General features: G+C 56.3%; 4 protein-coding genes across 4 annotated transcripts; 1 reads left to right on the top strand and 3 right to left on the bottom strand.

Moving 5' to 3' along the window:
• Positions 1-1,361: 1,361 nt before the first annotated feature.
• Positions 1,362-2,375, bottom strand: ColSpa_09264 (uncharacterized protein; the record flags this gene model as incomplete). The annotated part of the gene is made up of 3 exons (XM_049275476.1): positions 1,362-1,433; positions 1,474-1,882; positions 1,978-2,375. 3 exons carry the CDS (start codon positions 2,373-2,375, stop codon positions 1,362-1,364), a joined length of 879 nt encoding a protein of 292 aa, XP_049131433.1.
• A 14-nt stretch (positions 2,376-2,389) lies between these two features.
• Positions 2,390-3,332, bottom strand: ColSpa_09263 (uncharacterized protein; the record flags this gene model as incomplete). Its single annotated transcript, XM_049275475.1, has 2 exons — positions 2,390-3,056; positions 3,118-3,332. The coding sequence occupies 2 exons, from the start codon at positions 3,330-3,332 to the stop codon at positions 2,390-2,392; spliced, it is 882 nt and encodes a 293-aa protein (XP_049131432.1).
• A 2,958-nt stretch (positions 3,333-6,290) lies between these two features.
• On the top strand, positions 6,291-7,007 carry ColSpa_09262 (puromycin N-acetyltransferase; the record flags this gene model as incomplete). The annotated part of the gene is made up of 1 exon (XM_049275474.1): positions 6,291-7,007. The coding sequence occupies one exon, from the start codon at positions 6,291-6,293 to the stop codon at positions 7,005-7,007; it is 717 nt and encodes a 238-aa protein (XP_049131431.1).
• A 2,072-nt stretch (positions 7,008-9,079) lies between these two features.
• ColSpa_09261 (uncharacterized protein) lies at positions 9,080-10,672 on the bottom strand (the record flags this gene model as incomplete). Its single annotated transcript, XM_049275473.1, has 1 exon — positions 9,080-10,672. The coding sequence occupies one exon, from the start codon at positions 10,670-10,672 to the stop codon at positions 9,080-9,082; it is 1,593 nt and encodes a 530-aa protein (XP_049131430.1).
• Positions 10,673-11,335: the final 663 nt, after the last annotated feature.

The raw sequence follows: 11,335 nt of genomic DNA, 5'->3' as shown, positions 1-11,335 counted from the left end.
ATAGGGAGAGGGACCCTGCAGGTTCCACTCGGCTGAGGCTGCTGGAACGACGAGGCCGCACGCACCTCTTTTTTTGGTTCTCTTTTTGGTTTTATTTGGGGGGGGGGATATCAATTAGAGAGCTGCTGGGCAACATTCTTCGAATCTTGGACGCCCTCGTCTCAACCGCGGCCGAACTCAGGGAGTGGCAGGTCGACCCGAACACTTCACTCGCGCACATGCAAATGCGCAGGAAATGCGGGGGTGGATAGCTTCCTTTTTTTCCTTTTTTTTGTTTGATTTTTGTTCGTCACACACGGTAAGCCTCAGCGAAAGGGGGTGCAGTGTTTCGTCAGATACCGGTCTGAGCCGTTTGACGCAAGGGGCGTCTGGTTCATTCTCTTGTCAAAGCGGCTAGGACAATGGTGGAAAGATGAGCAAACCCTCTGACGGAGGATGGTTGGAGCTCCTAAACCTCCAGAGTCCAAAACCACATCTTACTATGTATAGTGAGACTGGTTGCGAAGCGCAGTTCTCATGCATACCGGAAGCCAAAGCCCTATCACGAGCGACTACGACGCCACAGTGGTGACAAATCCTTCCGTCTATAGCCACCGACAGTCTGTAAGCCAGCACGTCTTGGATGGTAACGTGATGGATGAGGGCTGACGGAGTACTGGCCAAGACTGCTTCACGTTCGCTGCCAGGCATTGTGGAGCCCATTTGACTAACAGACTCGCGCTAGACGGATGACCTGACGCCGAAGTCAGATGTCTCTGTTGCTCACAGTCGATACGCGGGTGAGGCTGATCTGTTGAATGATGTCTTCCGTCGTCCAACGCTTCCAAGGCAGACTCTAGCCTGCAACATTGTCTACGGCAAGCATTGCGCCGACAGCCTTGCGAAACCTGCCGGACATTCCTCACCGCACGGGCGATTCTTCCCCGCTTTGCTCTCGCTCTCCACAGCAGTTTTTGCCGGTGTGGCAAGAAAGGGCAACCCGGGACTTGAGACTTGCAAACGACTTGCGGCAGTCGGTGCGACGATAGGGTTCGTCGCAAGCCTTGTCCGCCAGGTCTAGACTGATTGCATGGAACATGACGAAGTGCTGTCATGCGACGGCACCAAGGGCCAGTACAGGTCGCAGTGTGGCAATAGCTGATGGTGTGCGTTTTCTTAAGTGTCGCAGCCCGACGCTCTGGGCTTTATCCGCGATGCCTCTCTGATATCGCCGTCTTAGGACACCACAGGATCAAAGTCGAAATAAACGTGTGTCCATGGGTAGAACGCCAATATCGGTAACTCTGTCCCACTGTGAGTCGGACCTTGAGCCCGACTGTTTCTGCTTGAACAGACGTCGTAAATTCTTGTCTCCCATGATATCATGTCTCATTCAGGAACTGGGCAGTGTCCGCACGTCCTGCTTCCAAGGGTGCACCTATCATTGTCAGCCCCTGAGATTGGTCCGGGAACTCAAGCGCGATGTATGCTTACTTTTTGCACATCTTGGCCCCGCTCCTCCGCGTCGCCTGGACTCTGTCGAATTCTTCCAACAGCCAACCTAAAACAAGGAGTCAGCGGGTTCGTAGTTGAAAAGGCGTAGGGCGGATCCTTACGAGAACATGCCCATCGCTTCGTGGTGCTCTCGACGCTTTGCCTGACCTCTGCCATCATGGACTCTGCATCTTCCAGCAGGGCCTCATAGTGGAAGAGAAGCTGCATTGTATGATACTGTGCATATGGCCATACTGGGGCACAGTGCTCCAAAACGTCTTCACGGTTAGCGTACGCGTTGAAGATGCCATTTGAGCCATCGATTACGAGACCAATGGTAAACTTGATGCCGGCGACGGCCTTCTTCATCTCCATGTCTGTTTCCGGATCTCGGGCGGGAGTGTCGGGCCTGTTGGCTGAATAGAGGAAGGAATAAAAGAGTAGACAGAAGAGGCTGGAGAGCGTTAGCACCCAACGAACGGGAGTGGGCCAGAACTGACGAACCTTGCACACAGAGCATAGGTGTTTAAATTTTCGCTCCAAGTCTCGGACCGGGTAATCAAAGCTTCGATGAGGTTCCTTGTAGCCGACTCCAGCTGGACAAACGAGTAGACGCTGGGAGGTTCCTCAATCTCGGCGTTCGCCGCCTCCCAATTCGTAGCATAGCCGAGAAGGATGGCGGCCTGGCAAGATCTCTGAAAAGCGCCGACGCGCACCGAGGCAGGAATCGTGACGGGGTATCGCTTGACCAACTTGAATGAACCATTCCTGTCATTGTCCCAAAGGTAATGCTCCGTGGGCAGGAGGTCGTCTTCGGAGGGCATGTCCATCTGGAGCGGAGTCCATAGCGTCGAGGATTGCTCGTGGGAGATCCTATACAGTAAGTAAAAGCCGAGGTACATGGCCTAGGGAGCTCTCACTTGTCCATGATGACGAGCACCCACCAAAGAGCTCGGTTCTGCTCCTCCTCGGGGTCGGCAGGCAAATCCTCTTCCTCCTTGACATATTTACCGGGTTTTAGATTCAATACTTTGCCCATGGCGGCCACTTCACCAAAAGTCTGATAGCAGCGAGTGATGTCGCCATGCCCTAGCTCGAACAGAGATATGAGAACGCCGCACTGGACGTGCTCAATTTTGGGCTTGGAAAAGGCTTTCCTCAAGATCCATATACGCTTGGCGGATTGATAGAGCGGATGTTCAAGCATGGCCGTGGATGAGAACTCGTCACAGTTCCAGATGGTAAGGATGTGAATGCACAGAATGAGCAGAACCATGTCCGAGTTGTTGGGATTGGTCTCGAGCTGAGCGGCGGCGCAGCGTCTCTGCCATACTTCGGGGTGGATGACGACGAGCCAGGTGTTGACGGTGTTGAAGTAGGTATTGACGGAAGCCTTCCAGTCAACTCCATGGCTGTTGAGAAGCTGCATGATCTGAGCGGCGGTAAAGTCGGCCTGGGTGAGCCATTCGAAGGCAGGACGCGCGTCGCTGGCATGCTTATAGCCACTGCCCGCGGCGCCTTGCTCGACGATGGTGAGCGAGGGTGGGTTGACCACAAAGTCATAGCAGCAATTGGTGGCGAGTCTGGGTTCGAGTTAGACATGACGAGGACTTTGGCGGATAGAATCAGATTTGATAGGCTTACCTGGTGCATCTCGAACAGGCAGGCAGGCCTTTGTCGCACTTCTTCTTGGTCCTGGTGCATTTTTCGCAGGCGCGGTGGGCTCGGGGCGGGGCATCGGCGGGAGATGGATGACTGGACGACGACGACAAGCGACCCGTGTAGTGAGAGCCCGAGTTGACGTTGTCCGAATCCTCGGACGGCGGCGTCACGGCGAGCCGCTGGACCTGTCTCGCCATGTCGTGGTGCGGTATTGTTCAGCGGCCGGACTGCGCAAGCAAGGTTGGAGGCGGAAACGCAGAGAGGGACGCCGCGAAAAGGCGGCCTGCGCGAGAAGAATTCACCGCAGAGCAAATTCAGTGGAGTTCGCGATGACGAAAAAGAAGCGTCCAAAAAAAAAAGGGAGGAAAACGGGAGTGTGTCCCCGACAGAAGGTCTGCCAACGGTGTCAACAGGCGGCAACAGGTCGCCTGGCATGGCCTGACTCGCTTGCTTTGGGAAAAGTAGAAAATACCAAGCAGAAGCGATCACAGCAAGACCGGCAATGGCAGCCAGGTCTGTCGACACAGGTCTCGGTCCCTGGTGATGAGGGAGGAGAGAGAGCCGGCTGGGCTAAGGATTAATAAGGTAAGGTAGGTAGGAGGAGCTACGGGTACGCATAGGTTGGGAGCTACGGTACCCGACGGGAAGATACTAGTGTTCAAGTACTATCCGTCCTCGTCGACTGCGCGATGCAGCGATGCTCCCTACTAGTGCCGCGCGCTCCACAGGCCCAGACCTCTTTTTTATTTTTTGTGTGGCCAAGAAGGGCACCAAGGGAGACTCTGCACCCAGTCAAGGCCAGTTATAACGGGCGGTGTTGAGGGGACTTGAGGGGATCTCTGTGCTCTCCAAGCGGATCCTTCCTCGATCCAGTCTTAATCCCGGCCCCGCTGTAACTGAGGGCCACTGAAGATGTAAACGCTACGAAGACGAAACCCCTGCAACCCCATGGTACCGTGTTACACGACGACTGGTACGCTCGCTCGCCATTTGCCTCAGAAGCGCAGGTTGGGTTGGGTTGGGGAAAGAGCACTTGGGGTTGAACAAGTGCCGGCCGCTCCTTTTTCCCTTCCTCGTCATCCGATGCCAAGTTGAGCCGGGTGTCATGTTATCCGTTGCTCACTGGCACTCCCAGGGATGCTGGTTGATGAGACGACTCGGGGGCTGGAAAGAGAGAGAAAGTGAGAGCCTTGCCAGGCTACCTATAGGTGGTCCGTCATTAATCCCTTTATAATTCGACACGGGCAACCCCAATCGATGCGTTTGTTTAGTGGCTGGGACGATCCGAAAAAGACGGGTTCGACCCAGCGACGGCAGATTCCAGATGAAAGACAGACAAGATAAGAGGTACGTATCTTTTCTTCGGCATCTGTCGTGCTTTCTCTCCACATGCTGCCTGTTCGTCTCCTGCCTGCCGTGGCTGCCATTCATTCATTCATTCATTCATCCCCGTGCCTGCCTGCCTGCCTGCCTGCCCTGCCACACTCGCATTGTCTCTCCATGGGCCGCGGATACCATTTCCCGATTGTGATATGCGCTTGGGCCTCCAAACGATCCACGTTGCTCAGCTGCTTCGTCAGGCTTCCTTCGCTACCGCAACTTCCTCGCACCCAATCATGGAACAACGCCGAACAATCGCCGCTCGCAGCCAGACCTCGTCCGAGGCGTTTTGTGCGACATGTCTCGAGTGTAAGGCTGGAACAACCACCAGAACACCGGCGCTCTCTCGAATAGTGCCATGGCGTCTGACACGTTCCTCCCGGGAGCCATGGAGCCTTCCACGTTCGAGGAAACCAATTGACTAGCCCCATCCGCGGCCCTTCCTCCCCGAATCCGGCCCGGGACTTGCGGAACGATGACGAGACCACCGGGGCCTGGACTTGTCAGCAGCCCATGTCGCTGCACCCCTCGTATAGGGCTGACATGGCGGGTAAGAAATGGTTAGGATGCCTTCGTTTAACGTCCCTAACCACGTCCAACCGACGTTACACAGCTTTTCGGTAGCTAAGCGTCCACGGAGCTTGGGGATCCGCCTTGTTGTGGTTGCCGCCTCTGTGTAACCGTCTTACTGTTCACATCAAAGATCTGCCATGCGGTCCAACTCAAGACCGACCGCAACTGGGCAAACCACCAATGCAGAGCGAAAGGTAGCCGCGACGACGAGGTCAGACTCCTTCTTCTCCAACAGTCCCGTCCTTCCGGCCATGGGGTCCGCTGGCTGATCCGGATGGTCCTGTAAGATTTGCGACGGCCTGCCGTGCGGACTAGATACCGCCGCGTCCACGTGGACGGGACGGCGCTTTGGTCGCCAGGGATCTGGCAGTTTCTGCCCAACCTCCTCTCGGTGACTTGCGGGCTTGGGGGCCGAAAAGTGCCTCTCCTAAATTGGCAGATGGCTCCACCGCCTGTACCTCGGCGGATCCAATCCGCGTCTACCGGCACCGGCGTAGCGGGGGCAAAGAGGGGCTGAAGCGAGCTGGCCGGACGCCGTTGTCTGCTTCGGCTATCCCCCTCGAGAGGCTCTCTTCTCCGTGTGGAAGACAACCGTACGCAGCCGGGCCGTTCGGAGCAAATGGCCAACTGCATGGCACTCCAAGTCCCATGACCGGGGTTAGCTCCGGACCCTGCAAGACCTGCAGCCATTCGTTGGTGGATGCTGCCAGGAACTTTTGTATGCTAGGAGTCGCATCCCCACGTCTGGTGCTTGCCGATTGAGTCATCCGCCAAGCCCATATTTCGACAAGCTAAGTATGTCACTCCGCCCTTCCAGTGACATATGATGGACGACTACTACCCTCAAATCAGCAGAAGATCGCTTTTGCAGAACACCACCATCTTCTGCTTACCACGTCGACACTCTAACTAGCTTCCAGATCCGAACAGCCAGTCATCCATTGACTGCTCTCGTCAATCAATTCACCCTTGAATGCTGGCATTGCAACCTGGTGGAATCCAAAGGAGACCATTAGCCAATTGCTTCGCAAACGGTCTCCACCAGTCACGAATAGTCGAGTACCACCATCTTCGGCCTTTTCCGACTTCGTCCAAGAGCCACACCTTCAAGTAGAATTCCACCTGCTCATACCACTAAACAACAGATCCGACCTATCATTCCACAGGGTTTTGGCCATAAGCATCCTATCATGGTCGGAACAATGCCCAAGCCGGAATTCCATATTCGCCCGGGCACCTCCGACGACCTTCCGGCCGTAGTCGACATCTACATGGCTTCCTTTGGCCACGACTGGGCGGTCGAAAAGATGCAACCTCACCGTCACGAGTTCCCAGAAGATTGGCGTGCCTGGGCCCATCGTTACTTTTACGCCCGGTACTGGGGACCCGAGCAGCAGCTCTTTTACGTGTTGGTCATCCCGGACCCCTCATCCGCCTCCGGCGAGCGGATTACCGCGTTTGCGTGGTGGCGCCGGCCCTACCCCACGCCCGAAGAGAAGTCGGCAACGGAGGGTGCACTCACCGTCCGTGGCTGGCTCAAGCCGGTCCTCCTCGGCATCAACTCGCTTTCGGGATACCTTTGGCCGCCAAGGTCCATCGATCCGGCGATGGCTGACATTTTTGATGACACGCACATCGCATCGGACCCGATAAAGGAAGACCCAGAACACCCGAAGCGCAAGAACGCTTGGTACCTTTCCACGCTGGGTGTCTACCCGGAGCTCCAGGGCAAGGGGTACGGATCGTTGCTTGTGAGGGAGGGTTTGCGACAGGTCGATAAGGAAGGCGTGCCGGCGTGGCTCATCGGCCTCGGAGGCGTCGAGCCCTTTTACGAGAGGCTCGGTTTCGTCGTCAAGGGGCGGGCGAACGTTGGCAGATTGGCGGACTGGGATGGCGGCGCCATCATGTACAGGGAATAGGAGGCAGTGCTTCGGGCTGAACAAACGACAGACGTCGCGACATGGCGCCTCGGACGAGCGAGGATTGGATTACAGGAGAAGTGGCCTAACATCATCGGGTCTCTCTGTTGAAGACATGGCATAGACAAGCATAAGTAGACCTATTCAGATGATGTAGAGGGTTATACCGTGCGCGCCAGGAAACCACGAAAGCATTTCTCACGGAAGGCGGAAGGCCTTCCAGCAAAGCATAGCAGAGCAATGACAAGCCCCTTGACCAACCTTGACGAACTCGGCTCCCGCCCTCGATGCTCACCAACATCGTCGTCTGTGCATTTCTCTTGTCAAGCTGTGCCAAGCTAGCCCAGGGAAGAAGGAAGGCGCACGTCTCACCGCAGAGACGAAGCCGGCCGTCCACCCCTCTCCCTCCCTCTTCTTCCCGCTTCAACCCCCTTCCCAATAGGGAATACATGTCTTATACGATTGGACGTCCATCCCCGTGACGACTCTCGACTTCTCAAATGCGGCTTGGGAGCCGTGGAGACACGAGATACTGGATCGGAACATGAGGGAGAAAGGCTGGGGAGCCAATGGCGATGGCTCGTATACGATCTCGGCTGGATGGGTCCTTAAGTCCCCGGGGGTCCCGGCCCCCTTCGGCCCATCACCATCTTCCCTTCCCTCGGGAGCGCCAACCTCACCCGATCCGACGTCCGACCTTGTCCCAAGCCAGACCTTCCGAGAGGATGGAATCACGCATCGTCTGCCGGCTGCAATGCCAAGGTAGAGAGAGAGAGAGAGTCGTGGCGTCTCGACTCTCCGGCGGCGATGATCGATCTGCTCTGACCAATCACGTCCAGTAGCCATCCAAGTCTTCACATGTTCCCTCTCCTTTACAGCCACAAAATAGATCTGGGAGCACAAAGAAACGTTGAGCATTAGATCCAGTTAGCCTATCCGTACAATCAAAGGGAGTGCTAACTTTCCCTGTCCGGGTCAATCCCGTCGACGGGAAGCGGGCCCTTTCCCGCTGTTCCTCCACCCACATTCACCCCCGTGAACAACTTTAGACATCTTCACGTCCCACGTATCACATTACATCACGTCGAAAATATGGCTCCGGTGCATCTTGTTTTCATCCAACTGCGTGGTCATTAGGCCGAGCTATCTAAGCATTCAAAGCCTTTTGCCGAGAGAACGGGAAGAAAGCGTAAAGAAAGCGTTATCAATATGTAAGGAAAGGTTGGTGTTCCGGGCCCTCCTCTCTCGCCAACTCCCCACCCATCATCTGTCCACCCGCACACACCTCTGCCACCACTTCCAATCGAAGTGGAAGCAGAAACTAAGGTTGAGATGGCCGCGCAGGAAGATCAAGAAAAGTGAGAGCGAGAAAAGCAAAGGGCAGAAACCGGTCGAAAAAGCCAAAAAACCGAAAACCAACGCCACTTTTCAGAACCGCCTCCCAACCTGCCACTCCTGGGTCCCACCGAAATTCCCAAACCGCCGCCAGCCACGTCCATATCAGTACAAATGCCGTTCCACTCCTCACTAGCAACCTCCGTCACCACCGGCCAACCAACACGTTTGCGATCCGTGTATGCTTTGGGTGCCGTGCTGTCTCTGAGCTCTCCGACAAGATCCTCAGAAGTGAAAGCTGCCCTTGGCTTGGCCTTTTTTCTAGACCTGTAAGGATAGAGAAAACCCCCCCAGAACCGCTTCCCAGATTCATGCGCGTTGTGGTGTGTGCCGTTGATCCATACGATGTCCAGTCATCCATCATTGTGATCATCGAGGCCGGCCATGCTTACCCCAAATGGCCGGGATGCCCTCCCGAGAGATAAAGAAAGTCCATGTCCGTTGTACAAGTTGGTTTGTTTTCCCGCTGTTCCTCATGCAATTGTATGGCCGTGCAACGAGAGTAAGGAAAAAGAGAGTATAGAGATGATTAAAGAAAGAGAGAGGTAGGAAAACCAAATGACCGCTTGCCGTCCCCCAGATGTTGACTCCGATTTTGATGCCGTGTCGACGTGACATGATTGCGGGTATAAGGAAGGCCGTTTCAAAAGAGTGCGTTGCTCGAATCTCGTTCCCGATCAATGACGGGCGCCATCAGGCATGGGCTGCATGGGCTGCATCGACTGCATGGGCGGAGTGGCGTACGAGGAATGGCGCGAGTGCTCCGAGGGAGCCCGGTCATAGCCCTGCTGCTGGTCGTGGCGCGGAGCCATGTTCGGGCCAACAGCGAAGCCGTGCGCCGAAGGAGCGCGATGCATGGCACCGGGCGCGCTCGGGGTGCTCTGGTGACGAGTGTGTCTGTTGGCGCTACCGGGCCCCATGCGAGACGTCGGGTTGGGCTGGAATGGAGAGGCACCGTAAGCGTACTGCCGCTGAGGATCCTCATAGTAGTTCGGCTGGGTGGCTTGGGCGAACGGGTTGTCATGAGGACGAGAGTACGCGTTGTTGTACTGCTCTTGCGGTTGCTCGACGGGGCTGGGGCCGTATCCGTAGGGGCCGAAGCCCGAGGAGGAGTTGGGCCGATAGGTGGGAGCCTGGCCTTGGTGGAATCCGCTCATCTCGCTCTGGGACCGCTGGTGGAAGGCGCGGCGGGGATCAGGGTAGGCGGTGGGCATGGTGGTTGAGGTCTCAAGGTGAGAGGCCATGGACTTGCTACCGCGGCGCTGGGGAGTGGGCGCGGGGAGGGGGCCGCCCTGAGGTCCGCCGGCACCGAAGACGAAGGGACCAGAGCCCATCTGGGGCTGGCGATAGTAGTCCTCTTCGGGGTGGTTCTCGCGGATGTTGCCAAAGGCGGGGCGATGCGGAATGTTCATACGGCGCATGCCAGAGGGGACTCTGGGCATGCCGGGGATGGCGTTGCGATCTCCATAAAAGCCGGCTTCCATGTCAGTAATGCGCTGGCGCTTCTCAATGGAGGAGGCGTCGAAACCTTCATGGCCCCAGTATGCGTTGGGCTGGCTAACACGCCTAGTCATGGGGAGAGCCTCGGGTCTCAGGGCAACACCCATTGATTGCGAGCGCTTGTGGGCCGCGCCGCCGCTGGTCTTGCGCTTGAGGTAGGTCTTGGGCTTCTCGTCGGGGCCATCGCTGCTGATGGTGGGAAGGATCTCGATATCGGGGATCTGGCTTAGACCACCGTTGTCGATCTCGGTCTTGAGCTGCGCAACAATCTCTTGGATGGCAACCGTGGTGTATCCAGCACCGCACTTGCTGAGGAGCCACTCGGGGACAGCAGTGCCGTTGAGCATAGCACCGTCGAGCTGCTCGTCCTCGGACTCGTCTTGGTAGGAGCGCTTCTTCGACTCCTTCTTGTCCTCCAATCGCTTTTGCTCACGCTTGCGGATAGCGAGCGACCAGCTGTTCACTACGCCTGCCTTGCCGGCGCGCTCGTTCTCGTCGCTCCACTGCTGGACTCTGGCAATCTGTTTCTGCACGAGGTCGACCTGGAGCTTCGAGTACTCGTGAGCGTTGCGGTAACGACTGCGCTGGTAGTGCTTGCGGCAGAAGTGAACCCAAACGTGGGCAGGAATCATGCGGGTGCAGAGCTTGTTGCGGCCAAAGATGTGCGAGATGGCCTTGCGCGGCTGAGATCCGGTGTCGCAATTCTCGATGTACATGCACTTGATCTCATCGCTGCCGGTCGCGGCCGGGGGAGATTGGGGGGGCGACATGCCGTACTGTTGCTGTTGCGGAGGGAAGGGCGCTGTCTCTGATACTGAAGGGAAGGGTTGGAAGGTGGGCGCAGAGATCGCGGCGAAATCAGGAGCGGAAACAGTCCTCTTGTGAGTCCTGGAGTGAGAGTTGTCCTGGGGAGAGAAAGATAATTAAGGTTGTCTTGTTGTTGCTTTGAGTGAGGACTATTGTTCGATTTGGTCAGCAGAGTCCGGCTCAGAGGTAGTTAATATTGTCTGTTGGGCTTGTTCGGGAGAGGAAAGATTGAGCTCTTCAAGAGGCTCCTTGATTAGAGAGTAGAAAAGGACGAGGGATGCGAAGTTCAGGGCAGTGACAGGCAATTCGATGTGATTCACGAGACCCTCTCGAGATCCGACGGAATCGATCAAGGCGACGAGACGAAGGGAAGGAGCAGATATCCCACCACCGCCACACGTGATCAGCCATGCGGGCGAGATCAAGTGAGGTGAGGAAGTGAGTATAGAGATCAAGGTGAAGACAAGGAAGGTGCGGTTGGAATGAGCCAGGCAAGGAAGGTATGCTGGATAGGACAAGATTTGCCCGATGCGCGTCCCTTTTCCATGGCACAGACCAGAGATGTTCCTTTTTGCAGTGTGGTTGATGGGATTGGGTATGCATGAATCGCAAAGGCGCCAACGTTT

This window comes from Colletotrichum spaethianum (genome assembly GCF_022836535.1).
Source record: "Colletotrichum spaethianum MAFF 239500 DNA, contig27, whole genome shotgun sequence".
Classification (NCBI taxonomy): domain Eukaryota; kingdom Fungi; phylum Ascomycota; class Sordariomycetes; order Glomerellales; family Glomerellaceae; genus Colletotrichum; species Colletotrichum spaethianum.
The sequence above is the reverse complement of the archived record's forward strand: the minus strand, read 5'-3'. Positions and strand labels throughout refer to the sequence as shown.